Here is a 17,177-nt window from a genome sequence, read left to right as displayed (position 1 = left end):
CTGAAAGCCAGGAGCAGGAATCCAGTTTGGCAGGATATGGTGGGCGAGCAAGATAATGAATATATATCACGAAAGAAGAAATATTTTCTAGGGTGGCTCTGAATGAATTGTGAGTTTGGTAGCTCTGAATGGTTGGGTCACTTCACAGAACTAGTCAGTATTTTATATAGATGCAGCACTTTTCCACTGTTTTAAAATTCTGTATATTTTTTTTTTTTTACAAAAATGTGAAATAACTGTGGGACAGGCATTATTCTCCCTTTATATTTATAGCTAGAGAAACAAAAGCACAAGCAAATGAGCCTAATTGTGTATTGTTGATAAAACCATACATAATTGCTCTTAAAGTTGTGTCTAGCTCAGATATTGTAGCATCCAAGTATAATGTTGCAGTAACAAAGTATAAAGATGCTGTATCCCCCAGTTGCTAATATAGAGTCATCAAATATGTGATTAGTTATGGTATTCAAGGAAACTGCAGTTTAAAATAATTTTGTTCTTGATTTTTCTGAAAAAGTCAAGGGAACCATTTAGCTGGAGATCTTCAAAGACCACTTACAAAGCTTGACCTTAAATTGTTTGCATAGTAAAGTTATTTGTAGCCATTTAGCTGGGAACTGTCTTTCCTAGCCATTAACTGGTCTGTGGGCTGTGGCATGACACTTACCTATCGCTGACAAGTAACCAGGAACACCTGGCCCATATAAGTAGGCCTGTCTGGTGTCAGCAGGTAATAATCCAGGAAAGACCAACAAGTTACTAATGTAATCCTCGGTTCTAGCAAGGGGATTATAGCTAGGGAACACATTTCTCTGTCAGCTTCCTCGAAATCAGTCATTCATATTTTAAGAGTTTTGTCTGTGATTAACACGTTGATTGCCATGTCACCCAAATCTGGGTGACAGTTGTTTCCTCAGGGGCACCCGATCCACAGTGGGCGATCAACGTGTTAAAAGTATGAGCTGGAAAATTGGCTGCAGGCAGGGCTGGTAACAGGGTAAAGTGTAGTACAAGGGATGCTTTGGCAAGCGCCAAGATTCTCCAAAGGGAAGAAAGGGAAGAAGAGTTTTGTTTGGCTAGTGGGCATAGGTAAGTACTGATACTGGTAAGAACTGAGTTAAATTCTACGTGCCAGTATTATATTTCCCTGTGTTCTATGCCAAAGTTACTTCCCAGGTAGCTAGTAATATACCTGATAGTTAGGTGTGGGGGGAACCCTTACAAGGAGTTTGTCTAGATGTTTTTAAATAGGCGGGGTACATCTTCCTGTGTTCTTAGGGTTTTTTCCGAAGAAGCATTCAGCAAAACATCCAGTACAAGAAGTGCCTGAAGAATGAAAACTGTTCTATAATGAGAATGAATAGGAACAGATGTCAGCAGTGTCGCTTCAAAAAGTGTCTCTCTGTCGGAATGTCAAGAGATGGTATGTTCCCAGTTTAAAGAGTGATCTTCTTAAAGCATATGGAGCTTGGCTTTTATTCCTCAGCATAAACCAGCGCTACAAGCTAATTACCAATGGCCCTCTTGTGCTTAGGGTGAAACAGATTTTAGAAAACACATTTTGATGCCTTGTAGGATGCCAGATTCATTATAAAGTCAAGTTTTAGCATCATCACCCCAGAAACAGCTTGTGGCTCACTTCTTTTCTTGTTACTTGCCTGTGAAAAGACCCATTTTTTTCCCTATACAAGCTGAATACTTTTTCTTTTTCCTTAAATAAAAAAAGAAGTTTTAAGTTTTTCTTTATGTGGGAACCCTTCCTTGGCTTTTTCTTCTTGATTTCTTAGCAGTCCTGAGGGATCAGTTTCCCCTTATTCTGAATTATCTCTGTAACTTCTCAGTCTTGAGATGTCTGTGTGCTTTCAGGGCAAGGATTCTGAATACATTGAAAGGAGATGCACAGTGGAAAGAACAGGAGGCTCTGAAGTGGAGGTGGTTGCTCTGCTCTGGCGCGATCACTTCCCATGGAAAACGAAAGTTGTGATACTCTGCAGGGCTGTTAGTGTTATCTGTGGATGATGTCACTGAAAGATTTGTCTCTTTTGTTGTGCTTAGGGTAATCATTTTTTGGATAGTCTCATTCTGTTCTAAGTAACATAGCAGAGGAGTATGAGGTTTTTCAGAGGAATTGGTTTAGTAGAGTTAATTAAGAATTGCTAAGAATGAACCTTGGGTTTTTCGAGGGAAGGGTCATTTAAGCAATTCCTTAGGTTTCTCTAAGATCTTACTGGCCCAGAAATAACAGTATTGCAATTAGGAGTTCTTGAATAAAAGAGTTCAGCAATTGATGTTTTGTATTTTCGATTGTTTGAAATTTTTTTTTTATAGCACTAGAAATACTGATCCAAAGTTGATGGATATTGTGATTGCCTCAAAAGAATAAAAATGACAATCAGTTGTGAAGGAGGGAGCAGAGGTAAAGTGTGCAACATGATAAAATTGTCTGTGATAGTGATAAATGTCAGAGGCTACAATTAGATGAGTAAGGCTTTCTTGCTGGGTGGGTATATTGAGTTTTTATTGTCTCTCTAAATATTAGAAAAGAAAGAAGCTTTTCTTTCCCTCATGATGAGACAGGACACATTCTAAGATAATGGAGGATGAATGATTTTATTTTTGTTTCACTGATTTTAATTAAAATCCAGGAAGGTTATTTTCCAGTAACTACATTTCTATTGACTGTGGTTTTCCTTTTTTCTTTTTCTTCTTCTTTTTCTCTCTTTTTAAGATTTTCTCTTTTAAGAAGTTGGAAAAGGGGAGAGCAGATCATTTAATAGTTGGGTCTTGTTCAGGGAGTGATTGTACTACTGGGTTCCATTAATGTTAGTGGATGTGGGCAGCTGAATCCCATGTGCCTTCTTAAGAACAGAGCTTTCAGCCCTCTTAGCAAGGTGCTGCATAGTAATGCTGGTCTGCTTCGAGCTGTGATTTTTGTTAGTTAATTTCAAATTTCTTTCTTGGACTTTGCTTATAAAATACCCAAGAGATCTTCTCCTTAGCTTTGTTTTGGGAGAAAAATCCCCCGCCCGCTTCGTATGGTACATCAGAAATACAGCCATCAAGTTTGGAATAATTTGGGCCAGACACAAATAGATGCTCTTTACTGGTATGACTAGAGGCCAGAGCTGTCAGGACTAATTTTTTGTTATGCTTTTGTACAAACAGGTCTTATTTAGACTGTAGATATTAAATATCTCTCTCTTCAATAGCTGTTCGGTTTGGTCGTATTCCTAAGCGTGAAAAACAGAGGATGCTGATTGAAATGCAAAGTGCGATGAAGACCATGATGAACAGCCAGTTCAGTGGTCATTTGCAGAGTGACACATTAGTGGAACATCATGAACAGACGGCTTTACCAGCCCAGGAACAGCTGCGACCCAAGCCCCAGCTGGAGCAAGAAAACATCAAAGGCTCTTCTCCTCCCTCTTCTGATTTTGCAAAGGAAGAAGTGATTGGCATGGTAACCAGAGCGCACAAGGATACCTTTATGTACAATCAGGAGCAGTGCGAAAACTCAACAGAGACCATGCAGCCACAGAGAGAACGGATTCCCAAGAGCATGGATCAGTATAATTTAAATCATGACCATTGTGGCGGTGGGCTTAGCGGCCACTTTCCTTGCAGTGAGAGCCAGCAGCATCTCAATGGACAGTACAAAGGGAGGAATGTAATGCATTACCCAAACGGGCATGCCATTTGTATTGCAAATGGACATTGTATGAACTTCTCCAATGCTTATACTCAAAGAGTATGTGATAGAGTTTCCATAGATGGATTTTCTCAGAATGAGAACAAGAACAGTTACCTGCGCGACACTGGAGGGAGAATGCATCTGGTATAGTGAAATCAATTTTTTGCTCATCTTGTATCAAGGAAAGCTTTTATCTGGAGGTTATACCAACATCAGGGGCAGGGGTGGGGGTGTCAGAAACCCTAAGAGGTTTTACAGAATCAGTTTTGTGCAGTATTTTAGGTCAGGTATTTTTAATAAACATCGTTTGTTGAATGACCTGGTTTCTCACAGAACGAGGTACAAGCATGTTATTTGATCCATACTATGCTTGGGATTGGGATTTTATGTAAAATACGGATCATGAAGAATTGGTCCTTTAATTCTTAGAAATCCCTTTCAAGAGTGTTGCATTCTGATTAATCATTACCTTACTAGCTTTGGGATTTTCTCGAAGAGCTGATCCTTTTAGCTTGCCAGTCAGTAGTTTCTTGATTTAGATGGGAATTATTTTCTTTAATCATTATCATGCAAAATGGTCTTTGGATACAGAACATGGATATTTCATTGTTTGAAAATTTAGGAATAGTTTAATATAATAAGCTGGTTTCTGAAGATTTTCTCAGACTTTATCTTCTGGGATGAGTTAATGTTACTCATATCATTCAAATGTTTTTCATCAAATACAGTAGTCTGCATGAAAGTACGGTGCTTCTATTCAGCCAGAAGTGTGTCCCAAGCAGCAGCACCGCGCACTCCGGTCACACCATGAGACCCTTTGATAGTGCTTGGTATTTTCTACAGACAAGTAATTAACATCTTTTTCGTTTTCAAAGTAGTTGACTCTACCCCAGTCCTTATGTTAGATTTTTTTTGTCACTTGCAAGTATCTGGAAAGTAATTTTCTATGTTATTAGACTTCGTGGCTCCCTTAAGGAGGGAAAAATGTGTAAGCATTTAAGTTCTAACTTGCGCTATTCTTCGTGGAGTCATCCCATTCCCGGTCACCTGTGGAGCTAGTGGGAATGTAAGGGCTGGGTTTAGTAATGGCGTACACACTGTGTGTTCCATAGTCCTTTCAGTGTTCTCATACCTTTTGTGCCTTCCTATTTTTCCCTCCCCAGTCCTCATTTAGAAGGTGCACCTTGTATATCCAGTTACTGTGTCCTAATTGAACAAGTGGAGGTCAGTGGCCACACCGTTGTGTATGAAATAAGTCATCAATGACCTTTTTTAAAAAAGTGAGGCATCTCACTGTTGCTTTCTCTTTGAATGACAACATTGTAGTTGTGCCTATTTAGAAAAAAGGGAGTTTTGAAATACTAAGTGTGGGGTTGGGTTCTAGGCCTGTGACTTCTAGGTGTATTTGGGTAAGTCACCAAATCTCTTAAAAGTCTTAGTTCCTTACCTGAGAAATGGTAATTATCATGTCTGCCATCACTAACTGTTGAGAACCAAGTAAATGTGTGTGAATTTGTTTGGAAACCATAGAACCAGTGTAAGGTGGCAGCAGTATTACAAAACTAACTCTTAAACCCGTGTAGCAGGTTTTGAAATAGCTTGTTGCAGATGTCCTTTGCTCAGGCTGCCTCTTTTGTGGTAAGTCAGTTGCTGTTTAAATTAGGTTGCTCTGAGGCTTTCCGTCACAAGGCAAGTAGCAAACGGAGACAGTGCTGATATGGGTAGATTTTACTGGTGTCAGGGAGGGTATTTTCACATTGAGTTTCCACTGATTGGTATGCTGCCTTTGGAATGTCTTTACCCCGTCTCACGATTTAAGAGTTTTTCTGTTTTGTGCCAATTAGGTTTGTCCAATGAGTAAGTCTCCGTATGTGGATCCTCATAAATCGGGGCATGAAATCTGGGAAGAATTTTCCATGAGCTTCACCCCTGCAGTGAAGGAAGTGGTGGAGTTTGCAAAGCGTATTCCCGGGTTCAGAGATCTCTCTCAGCATGACCAGGTCAACCTTCTAAAGGCTGGGACTTTTGAGGTAAGTTTTATTCATCCTGAATATTGATGCAGGGCATGTTGTATTTTGTTTTCATCCTTTTCTAAATAAGTGCTTGTGGTCCAGAGATAGAAACTACCAACAAAAGCATGACCATCTCAGGATCTTGGGAAGAGACAAGGTAAGTCCAGAGTACGTGCTGTATTCACAGCACACAAACTCCAAGTTCTAGAATTGCTTCCAGGTGTGAACTTGGGTTCTCCGGAATGTTAGACACCTGCTAAGAGCCTCAGCTAGCGTTTACTCTGTTCAGTGCAGAACACGAAGGGTAAGCAGAATGTGGTTTTAGTCTTTTTGGAGGTTGTAGAGTATTTGGGGGATGTGTCAGACATCCCTTGTGTACCACCTCAAGTCCTCTTGGCCTCACCTCACTGTAGAAATCTGTGGCTGCTTTTTCTACTCCAGCTTCTCTTGCTCTGATGCATTCTGCCTTGGTTTGAGGCGGCCACTGTTGCCAACTGTAGTGGGATGATTCCCTGTTGCTGCTGAGGTGGGGGAAGTCTCAGGACTTGCTCTGAGATCTCTTAAGCATCATTCTGAATTGCAGGGTGGTGGGTGGGAAGTTGATGTCTGGTGGGCCAGATCTTCGGTCTGTGGGGGAAGGGTTACAACCTTACTTCTGGATAGTCCCACAAGATTGAGCTCTCAGTTGTCCTTGATGTCATGTGGTGTCCATCTTATTAATATACCCTCTGATACTGGCTCTCTCTTCTTTCCATCTCATTTCCTTTTTCCCAACTCCTGTTTTCACATGTGCCAGCCCACATCCCACATAAACCTTTGCCTTTGGCTCTGTTTTCTCGGGTACTTGGACTAGAACAGAGAAGATGTTTTCACTAAAAAAAAAAAAAAAAAAAAAGCTATGGTATAATTCCAAAGTAAGACCTATAGGTTTTTTCTGTTTAAAGGAAAAAAACATCAGACTTAAGATTTAAAGTCAGAAGAGATGTCAGAGTTCAAGTTCAATTCACCCATCTTTGAGGTTAGGTAGCTACAGCCCAGAGAGGGGAAGAGGCTTTTCTTGGATTACCAGTAAATTTACAACACAGATCTAGAACACAAGTCTCATACTCCAGGACTATGTCTTTTTACCTTGTGATTTGTCTTAGGTTTTCTGTGTTACAGAGTTAGCACCATCTTCTTAGAAGGCTCACGCCCTTTCTAGACTGTCTTGGGTAAAACGAGTCTTTGCTTGGGAGCGTTGCAAAGTGAGGATGTGTGTTCAGTGTTCATCTGGTTTTGAGGGAAGTGCGTGACATAGATGTCACCGCTTACTGTGGTGGAGGGAGTGTTGTGGGTAAGTAACTGCTGACTAGTTTGACTTGGATTCCAGTTATAACTGGGTGTCTAGAACACTTACTGTGATAGTTGTCTTTGTGTATTGTCTCTCTGGGTTATGGGTTCTTGACACAGACTAATTGGAGTTCATCTGCTGCATTTGGTGTTCGGATGTTTCCAAGTGTCGCCGCATTGAAATCGTGCTCTTCTTACTTGGGGCTTAGAGACCATGTGATACCCTTGGTAGCTTAAGAGTTTTCATGCCTTTGGCCAACACCCAGTTTCAAATTTCTTGGCATTATTGCCTGCTTTAATTTTGAATTTGCATTTCAGAATCTTTATTAATAGAGTATCACAGGACTTGAGTACTTTGCCGCTGCTGGCTGGAATTTTTTTGATGTTGTTCTTGGAATATTTATTGCTTTGTTAGAGAATTTGCCTTAAGCAAATGGTTCTGGGTAAAAATAAACTCAGTTTTTCTTCTACAGCTTTCTCTTGTATGTAGGATGTTTCTTAACTGACTTGAATACTGAGTTATTTCTTGATATTACTATTGAACTTCTCCAAATATATATAAGTCTTTTTCTTTTTCCAGGTTTTAATGGTACGGTTTGCGTCACTATTTGATGCAAAGGAGCGTACTGTCACCTTTTTAAGTGGAAAGAAGTATAGCGTGGATGATTTACACTCAATGGGAGCAGGGGATCTGCTAAACTCTATGTTTGAATTTAGTGAGAAACTAAATGCCCTCCAACTTAGTGATGAAGAGATGAGTCTGTTTACAGCAGTTGTCCTAGTGTCTGCAGGTAAGCAAGCCGGGTCAGAACCATGCTGCACCTGGAATGCGGCGAGCAGCAGCTGGCTTCCAGCAGGCTGTGTAGAGGGGGAGGCCTTAAGGAAGATGCTAAACTATGAATCTGTTATTTCTGAATAATTAATTTCTTATGAGTCTACATCGTTACTTCATGGATTTAATTTTTTGGAACATTGTATATCTACAGGAAGGTGTCTCTGATATAATTCTAAGTTCTAATTAAAATATTATATGAGTTATTTCAAAATGTTAAAAGTATCGAGATACTGTGTTTTGTTACACAAATCAGTGACTTATGAGTTGTAGGCTTTGACCTAGCTTTGCTGCTGAGTTTTCTGTGGGACGTGGGTAAGTAGTTTTACCTTTTTGGGTCTCAGTTCCCTCATCCTCTGAAAGGAAGGGACTGTGCTGTGGGAGCCTAGTGTGGGGTCTGGCACAGCATACATGCTCATCACTGTTTGAATGAGTGGCCAAGAGTTTTGAGTCCTAATTTTTAGTGTTTGTCTGTATGAGTCATCGGTGGTGTTTCCCGGCTTCCCTGCCACCTCACATTGTGCTGCAGTTATTTCTGAGCCAAGTATTTCAATTCAGAAAATAGCTATTAAGGCACAGGTAGCAAATTGGAAATTGAGACACAGTGACTTTCCTGGGGACATGTAAGTAAGTACCAGCCGTTGTTAGGTATCACTATCTTTGTTTTAAAGCATTTGTTGAGAATTATACAGTATTTTGATATGACTTGATAAGTTTCCCATTGGATTCCTTCTAAGTAAAAGGCATTGTGTTGAACACTGTGAGAGTTGTAAGGTGTGAGTTACAGCCCCTGGTTGTGTGTCAGAGCCATAAATCAGTAACTTACCTCAGTATTCCTTAAGGAGAGTAAGTTCTTTGTATATCTTAATGGGGCTGTCCATCAGTGGAGTAAAAGACTTGATGCCATTTGCAAGCACAATTTGGCTACCTTTTCTGGATTTAGAGTCCAGAGTGCTCACCATTACACCATGGAGCCGCCTTGGCTACCTTTTCTGATCAGCTGTACCTGGGTACCTAAAAAGTCACTTACTATATGGAAATAGTATGAATGCAGTGTGTCAATAAGGGATACCTGTTTCTTAGTAACCTTGTAATGCCTCTTGCACTTATAAGTAATTAGTGATAGTTTGAGTTGACATGAGATCACTAGATCTATTATTGTGAAACTAAAGGTGATCCATACTTGTTAACTTCTTTATCTGATGAATATGCCTTAAGTTAGGTGCTCAGGGGGAGACATAGCAGGCATTAAGACACAAGCTTGTACTCAAAAGAATTTATGTTCCATTTGGAGAGTCAGAACGAACACAGAAAACCTTGTGTTACTAAACAAGTGAGTAGTTTTGGGAAGGAAGATGAGATCATCTGAGAAGGCTTTGTGGGAGGATGAAAGTGGAGCTGGAATGTGAAGGATGGATTATTAAGTGTTCCCAGCAAAAAGTGATAGGAAGGCATGGTGACAGCACAAGATGGGGAGGGGGAGGGACAGGTGGCCAAAGACTGCTGTGTACGTCAAGGAGGGAGGGACACGAGGCTTACGTTACGTGGCACCAGGTTATAGAGTGACAGCTGTGAGAACTAAACAGAGAAGACAAATACGGGCGGTGGAAAGTCAGTGTCACTTCTTGAGTAGGGGTGCGATCGGGCATGAGCAAAGTGATGCTTTAACGCTAGTTCTGTACTTTTATCCTGGGTGGATTAGACAGGTGAGCTGGAGAGTCAGGTTGAGAGGCTGTTGAAATAACTTTAGGTGGGAGGCAGTGAACTGTCCTAAAATAGATGTGGCAAAGGAGGTAGAGAAGGACGGCTACATCCCAGAGAGAGTTGATAGTTGGGAAAGAAGGGAAGGTGGAGGGTGAAGGGGAGTTCTCTGCCAGGAGCTCTGCTCCTGCATTTATGTTTTCCACCACGATTGTGACTTTTATTTTATTTTAAATTTTAATTTTTGAAAAAGCCTTGTTTTGTTTTCTGATCATAAGAATAATATGTACTCTTTGAGAAATTGGAAAATATTAAAATGAAAATAAAGATAATGTCATTACCAAAAAAGATCACTGTTAGCATTGGGGGGGTGGGTCTCTCTCCATTCAGCTGTGTCCATTTATCCATTTGCCTGCTTATTGGTATGTGGTACATAGACAGATGTTTGACATCCTAAGTGGAAAAGGCTGATTATAGAAGAACATAAGGCATTCTTATTTTTGTTATGTTTATATATGAAGATATACAAGCAAGACAAAGATACATGTACAATTCCATGCATTTAAAATGATAATGTTGTTTCACTTAAGTATATGATAGAGTTCATGTCACATTTAAATCTTGATCACTTAAAAATGACTATTGTTATTTTTAAAGCAGTATCCAGGCAGGAAAATAAAATTCAGTGACTGTAGAAGAGTATAAATTGAAAAGTCTCTCCTTGTATTCCTAGCCTGTGCTTCAGACTAGATTTCTAACCATCTTTCTTTTGAATTGTTCTGATGGTTGCCCTCCCAACTCTAAGAACAATGCTTATACCTCTTTATATTTAGTAGATGTAACTGATAAATAAAAGTACCCTCTCAGTTTTCCCTCTCAACTTTCATTAAGTTTTATTTTTTCAGTCACTTTATTGGTTTTATTTATAAATTTAATATGCTTACATTCTTCGATCATTCACTTTTACACTCTCTCAGATAGCTGAGACAGAATAATCTTACTGCATAGGGAGGTAGTACCCTCCTTTCCCCATATCCTGGCTTCTTTGCTCTACCATTTTCTTTTACATTGTCAAGGATTAAAACATTCATATTCTGTCCTATAGTTGTGACTGTTTCCCATGCTTTATTTATCAGTTGATTTAAAAAAATTGGAAAGTAAAACCAGCATTTCATCATTATTCAGTGAATAGTGCCCATGGTGTTCACACAGTGGGTTTGAAATGGTAACAAGGCAACATAAATCTCTCCCCTAAACTTGTCCTTCTTGAAGGGAAAGTTCCAAGTGTCAGATAACAAATGGGCTATTTATGTTCTCTGTTAATTGCTTAGAATTAAGCTACGTTGTAGTTTGCTTTATTTCCAAAATTGTTTCTCTTGGAATCTGCAGTTGCTTTGTTTTGGTTATTGTTGTCAGAAGAAATGTTCGTTAATGATCTCATTATATAATTTTATCCTCACAACAGACCTGTGATGTGAGCTAGAACAAGTTACCCTCACTTATACAGGCAAGGCATTTGAGGAGCAGAGGGGTTAAATAATTTGCCCAAGGTCACATTTTTAATTATTGGCTGAGCAGGCATTTGCACTCTCATTAGTCTAGCTTCAGAAGCCTTGCCACTACACTGCTTGTCAACAGAACAGCTGTAGCTGTTAAGGGAGAGAGAAATCTCAAACGTGGCACTTGCCTGGGAGACTGGAGGAATCCTGATACTGTGGAGAGAAGAGGGATTACTCCTGGAAGGTAAATTCTTCTTTGGGTTGTGTGAAACGGCAGCAGCCCCTTGCAGTTGAAGAGCAGAGACTGGAGCGTAGGTGTGAGGGAGGCCCAGGCTCATGTAGATGCGGACTGTAGCTGTCCTCGCAGAGGGTTTTGTTGAAGGAATTTAACTTCCATCTGCATCGTGGGAACAGTTGGTGAGGAGTGCAAGCTTGGGAGAGGGACGAAGAGCCAGACGGTTAAGGAACTAGAAGACAGCTGTGTCCTGAGGGAGGTGATGCAGGTAACAGTGCAGCACTCAGTGCGTCCTGTGGAAGGTGAATTTCTGTTCCAGCCTGTGCCTTCCAGTGTTGCAGCTTCTAGAGGACTGTTGCTTACGATCCAGCTAGATTTGTATGTAGGTCTTTTGGCCTTGAGATCATGAAACCATGGTTTTAGAAATTGAGGTTTTAGAAAAATTTAATATTATTTACATTTTTAGGTATAGGTGTCTATTTCCTTGAAGGGAGCTGAATAGAGGGGCATAGGTCATCCAAGCACAAGCTGTTCACTGGAGGACCAGCCTCCCCTGATGATACTAACTCCAGTATCCTTTCCCACTTGCTGTTCCTTTTTTTGCCGTCTAGATGATTTTGTTTGTGGGGGCTGCTGTCATTCTTTCCCAGGTGTTGGTGGTGTAAATTACTGGTGATGCAGTGTAAACCGGTTAACTTTCTTCTGTTAAGGTATGAGCTCTCTAAAGGAAGGAATTTTGGTTTGTTTTGTCCACTGATAATTCCCTAGCACCTATTCCAGTAACCACACACATTTAATAAGTGTGTGGTGAATGAACACATTGCAAGGATGTAAAAGGAAACAATTACTTGAATATTAAAGGCAAGGGAGTAGTTTTGCAAAGATGACCCTCATAATTGCATGGCCAAAGTCAAATGTCAAGAGATCTATCTCACTATTTTGTTTGGAAAATTGAACCCCCCCCCCCAAAAAAAGCAGAAATCTCAATAGTCAACATTCAGTTTGTTTCTTTTTCCGTAAGAATTAGCACGTAGTTGTAGTCATGATCCAAATTTTACTAAATGTAAGATAAACTTATTTTCATCATTTTTCCTATTTTCATCATTTCCCCCTGTATTTAGAATTACTCAGTCTTCCCCCTCCCTTACTATTAATTTTTAGTCCTTGTTCTGAGTGTTCGCATTGCAAGTAGGCTTTTTCAGCTGCCAGTTACAGTGGAAAACCTCCTTAATTTCCTTGTAAAAAAATTAAATAAGGGCAAATGGCCAGAGAGTTTTGCTTCCTTGGAGAAGTCTTTTTCTTATTAATTACAACTCCCTATACCAGGAGCCATTGAATATTTCTTGCACTCTACTGTCACCTATTGCAAAAGGAAGAATTAGCCCTTGTTGATGAAAAAAGTCCACGGGCAAACAACATAGTTTTGGCTAATTTTAAGATACTTTTATTGATAGCTGATTATACTAAATCATTAATTTATTAACATTTTTGTATGATGAGTTTAGTATACAGTATGCTAAATAAAAGTGAATGCAGGATGATATAACTAGGTAATAAAGTTACATACTATGCTAGTTACCTATTCCTGCGTAACAAATTACCCTAAAACTTAGTGGCTTACAATGCATACATTTGTTATTGCACACTGTCTGAGGCTTAGGAGTGTAGGTGTGGCTTAGATGAGTGTCCCCGGCTCAGGGCTGCTTAGGAGCTTGTGGTCAAGCAGTGGGCAGGCTGTGCTCTCTTAGGAAGGCTCTTCAGCGCGGGGTCTGCTTCCGGGCCTTCACAGGGTTGCTGGAAGGACTCAGTCCCTCACATGTTGTTAGACTGAGTGCCTCAGTCCCTGGCTGGCTGATGGCTGGAGACCGCCCTCAGCTGCTTAGCACGCTGGCCACGTCCTAGGGCAGCTCACACGGCTTTCCTCAGAGCATGTGAGTGGGAGAAGGCCTAGGATGGAAGCTGCGTTTTTTTTCTATAGTATTTTATCCATTAGTAGCGAGTCAGGGAGTCTGGCCCACTCAATGCAGGAAGGATGCGCAGAGCAGGGATACCAGGATGAGGGGACCATTGGGGGCCGTTGCAGAGGCTGCCACCACGCATGGTGACATGCAAATGTGGATATTATTCCTCATGAGGTAAAGATGTATTTCTGAATCACATTATTCATTTTATTTTGCTAATCAGAAGCAATTGAAATTAGATGGCATCTAATTTGAAAAATCAGAACCTAGATTTTTGTGAACAAAGATACCTAAACACTAAAGAATTTTGATCTATTAAGTGTACTATGTGATATATATTTTTGTAATATAATAGCTACAAAAATTTGCCATTGGGATTTTAAAAATTTTGTCAGTTATCTTTTGCCTTTGTTCAGTGGATAAAACCCTGTTTTGAGAATTAATGAGATTGACGAGTGAGTATGATATTTGTGTTTAGTGTCAATGACGTGTCCTCTCATCCACCTCTCTCCTCCGCACTCTCCCTCAGATCGGTCTGGAATAGAGAACGCCAACTCGGTGGAGGCCCTGCAGGAAACGCTCATCCGGGCGCTAAGGACCTTAATCATGAAGAACCATCCAAACGAGGCCTCTATTTTTACAAAGCTGCTTCTGAAGTTGCCAGATCTTCGATCGTTGAACAACATGCACTCTGAGGAGCTCCTGGCCTTTAAAGTCCACCCCTGAGGCCTTTGGTTACTCAGACGTGAACTGATTCATGCTAACTGTACACTGTGTGCTGAGAGGCTTGTTTCTGTGTGTGTACCGTGCGAGGAGGGAGAGGAGGCCTCGAAGGCAGCACGAGGCTGTAGGCTGTCTGCGATCAGGTGGTAGCCCTTTGGGGTGAGATCTCTTCAGCCATGATTAGACATTGCCCGCATTTCCCCGATAGACCAGTCAGCTGTGTTGCACTTAAACTGGAGAAGTTACACTGAATTAGAGTCACACTGAATGTTAGACTTTTTTCATCTGCCAAAACCAAAAACCATTTTGATCTCCCTGTGGTATAAACATAATGCCCAGGCACAAGTATCTGAAGACTTAAAAGTTAATCCTTTGTGGTGGAAGTTCTCTTATAAGATGGAAACTTGATTTCCCCGCAGGACCGTTTGACCTGGTAATGGGAGGCTGTGCAGGTTAGACCTCCTTGTCTGTTTCACACTGCCACCGTGAAAGTGTATGGTCCTGCGCAGGCTTGCTGGTTGTGGAAAATGAGAATCGGTTGTGTTCCCAATGGCCCACCTCACAGAGATAATAAAAAATGTCTAGAAAGCATATTTACCTCTTGGGAGATAGGCACTATGTAAATAAGGTTAAATTTTTGTTATAATTATTCATGATAATTTTTTTTTATTTCTACGCATTTCTTGGAAATCATTTCACAGTCCACACCCATCTGTTATTCAGGGTTCCTGCATATGTGTGGGGTGTCTATCTGGCACACATATATTCAGAGTTCATGGGTACATCAAATCCATAGTATGTGTACATAGTATGTATGTGAATATAGTTACACATAAATATATTTCTTCACAATATTTTAAACTGTGAAGAGCTTTATCATATAATAAACTTAAAACAGGAGGTGTCAAAAGACCCAAATTAGGTGCATTTTACCTGTTGATGATGTTAACAACCATTGCTTTAAATATTTAGACAGTAGAGTATTGAGTTTATGCTCTATTTTTGTTTATTTAAACAACACTTAATGTAAAAGTGCAACAGGCCATCAAGTCCAAATTTCAAAAAAATACGTATTTTAGAGTTCATCTTTGGTAAAGGTACTAGTTGTTTAAAAGTTCATTCAGTTTCTTACCTTGTGCTGAAAAAGGTTGCATTGCCGCCCATGATACACATGCTGCAGCTTGATGGTAGATTATTTTGATTCTTTCTGGAGAACCAACCAATGTTTAAGAAAACTGTTTAACATGTTGACGTGTGCCTGAGTGTGTGAGTGTGGATGTGCAAGCGTGTTCTGAACCCACTTGTTTTTCCCCTAAGTAACACTACAGGGATTTTTGTCAAATTAGATTTAACCTATAATTTGAAAAATCAGTGTGTGACCTACAGGCTTAGAAATGGTATATAGTCAAGGACATTTCATCCACATTTCTTATTTTGGGCTTTTGTAAATAGGTAGGATCAGCCTCTGTTTATGGCAGGTGGAGAAAATCGTCAAAAAGCTGAGGATTTTATGTATGTTTCTCTGTTGCCCTGGAAGATAGCAGTGGATTGGATTTTTAGGTGAAGATTGCCTTCTATATAATTTTTGGATTATATAAAATAGTGAAAATGAAAAGACCCCACTTAACTGTACTCAGCCTGTTACTTTAATGACATGTGAGCAGAATGCCTTATTTTGTAACCTTGTTTAACTTGTTGCTACTGGGACTTGAATTTCTGTGGCACTAGTTAAGTAAGTTAGAAAAGAGTGAAACCCTCTCATTATTAAAGAGGAAAGGTGGTGATGGTGATGTCTGTAATACAGTATAAACCATAATTGTGATTTACCTTAAATAGGTAGGGCTTTTATGGGATATACAGTATAGTTTTTGTGAATTCTTTACATGATAGCATTATCTTTTTATAATTTTTTTCCTAAGATAAATGCATAGTTTTTCTTCTATGGGGAATAGAAACAGCTTTTTCAAGTAATATTGAAAACCTCAAAGATCATGTTGTTTCTTAATTTTTGCCTTTTGCATAAGCCTCTTTATAACATATATCTTTAAAACAATTACTAAGTCTTTAGGAATGTGTAACCAGAACTATGTTAGTATTGCTTATAAAACTTTAGTTAGATTCAGTATATACATGTATACATCTAGATATAGGTAGATATTTGCATTTTGTCTTGTAAAATTTTATTTGAACAAATTCTTCCTGTAGGTAATGGGAAACAAAATTAGTCGTTCATATGCCACTCTTAGCATTTCTATATTTGAAAACGGCCCCATATTGAAACCTCTACGTCTAAACTTAAACCAGCAGCCTATTACAAGCACATTCTTTGATTGAGTCATCGGTTATAAACTTACTAAATGCGGAGAAGACAACCAATTTAGGGAACCTCTTTGGTGGGACACTGTTGATTAATAATGTACTGTATGAATTAAGTGATGCTTTAACTCTGATTTTACATTTTAAACTTAAAATACGGGCATTATGTCAGCAAACTTAAGGGCATTATGTCAGCAAGCTAAAACATTTTTTTCTGTCATTTTAATGTATCTCTTTACGTGATCTGAGAGAGGATTCAAGCCTTTAGAGAGAAATAGCTGAGGGAAAGGGGAAACGTCTTCTTGGGATGAAGCTTTTCCTTATGGCGACGGTTTAATTACAGTTTCAAAAACTAGAAGGAAACTTCAGTGGATTAAGTGTATAGCTTTCGTAACTACGTTTCAACAAATTACCATTGTAACTTGATAAGATACAGTTTATTTTATGTAAACATTGCAAAGCAAGGTGTAGAAGCTCAGCTAGATGTATCCCTGTGCACGAGAGTAGGTACCTATCTCAATTATCCTTTTTCTTTTCCAGTATAAAGTTTGCTGAATGTACAAGAAGACTTTATCACTTAGGATATAGAATTTTTTTTAGGGGTTGGGGGGAGGGGCTCTGTCAGGAAATTACCGATAAACAAAGATTGTGTTGATTTGATCCGAAACATAAAACTTGAAGCTATTCTTGAGCTAACATGGAAAAATACAATGGCTATTGTTTTAAAAAGAAATGATAGAAATATATTATTGACAAGATATGAATTAAGTTTATTTTCTACAAACTGTTATTGATGAAGACATGGATAATATCTTCATGTTTCTGAAAAGTAATCTGTACATGGGGGGAGGGGAGAATAAATATTATTTCTAACCAAG

General features: G+C 39.4%; 1 protein-coding gene and 1 long non-coding RNA gene across 3 annotated transcripts in view; both read left to right on the top strand.

Moving 5' to 3' along the window:
• The window catches only part of NR1D2 (nuclear receptor subfamily 1 group D member 2), a 27,261-nt gene extending 10,084 nt beyond the window's left edge, over positions 1–17,177 (top strand). The window contains exons 4-8 of one of the 2 annotated variants that reach the window (XM_032488478.1): positions 1,279–1,423; positions 3,210–3,835; positions 5,536–5,721; positions 7,613–7,823; positions 13,790–17,177. In XM_032488478.1, coding sequence (XP_032344369.1) covers positions 1,279–1,423; positions 3,210–3,835; positions 5,536–5,721; positions 7,613–7,823; positions 13,790–13,986 — 1,365 coding nt within the window. In that variant the 3' untranslated portion in view covers positions 13,987–17,177. The remainder of the gene's footprint in view (positions 1–1,278; positions 1,424–3,209; positions 3,836–5,535; positions 5,722–7,612; positions 7,824–13,789) is intronic. The other variant, XM_032488483.1, reaches the window with a different exon arrangement.
• Positions 7,830–12,265, top strand: LOC116666365. The gene is made up of 2 exons (XR_004323178.1): positions 7,830–11,308; positions 11,911–12,265. It is a non-coding gene; the product is annotated as an uncharacterized LOC116666365 (long non-coding RNA).

Source organism: Camelus ferus, chromosome 1 (assembly GCF_009834535.1).
Source record: "Camelus ferus isolate YT-003-E chromosome 1, BCGSAC_Cfer_1.0, whole genome shotgun sequence".
NCBI lineage: Eukaryota > Metazoa > Chordata > Mammalia > Artiodactyla > Camelidae > Camelus > Camelus ferus.
The sequence above is the reverse complement of the archived record's forward strand: the minus strand, read 5'-3'. Positions and strand labels throughout refer to the sequence as shown.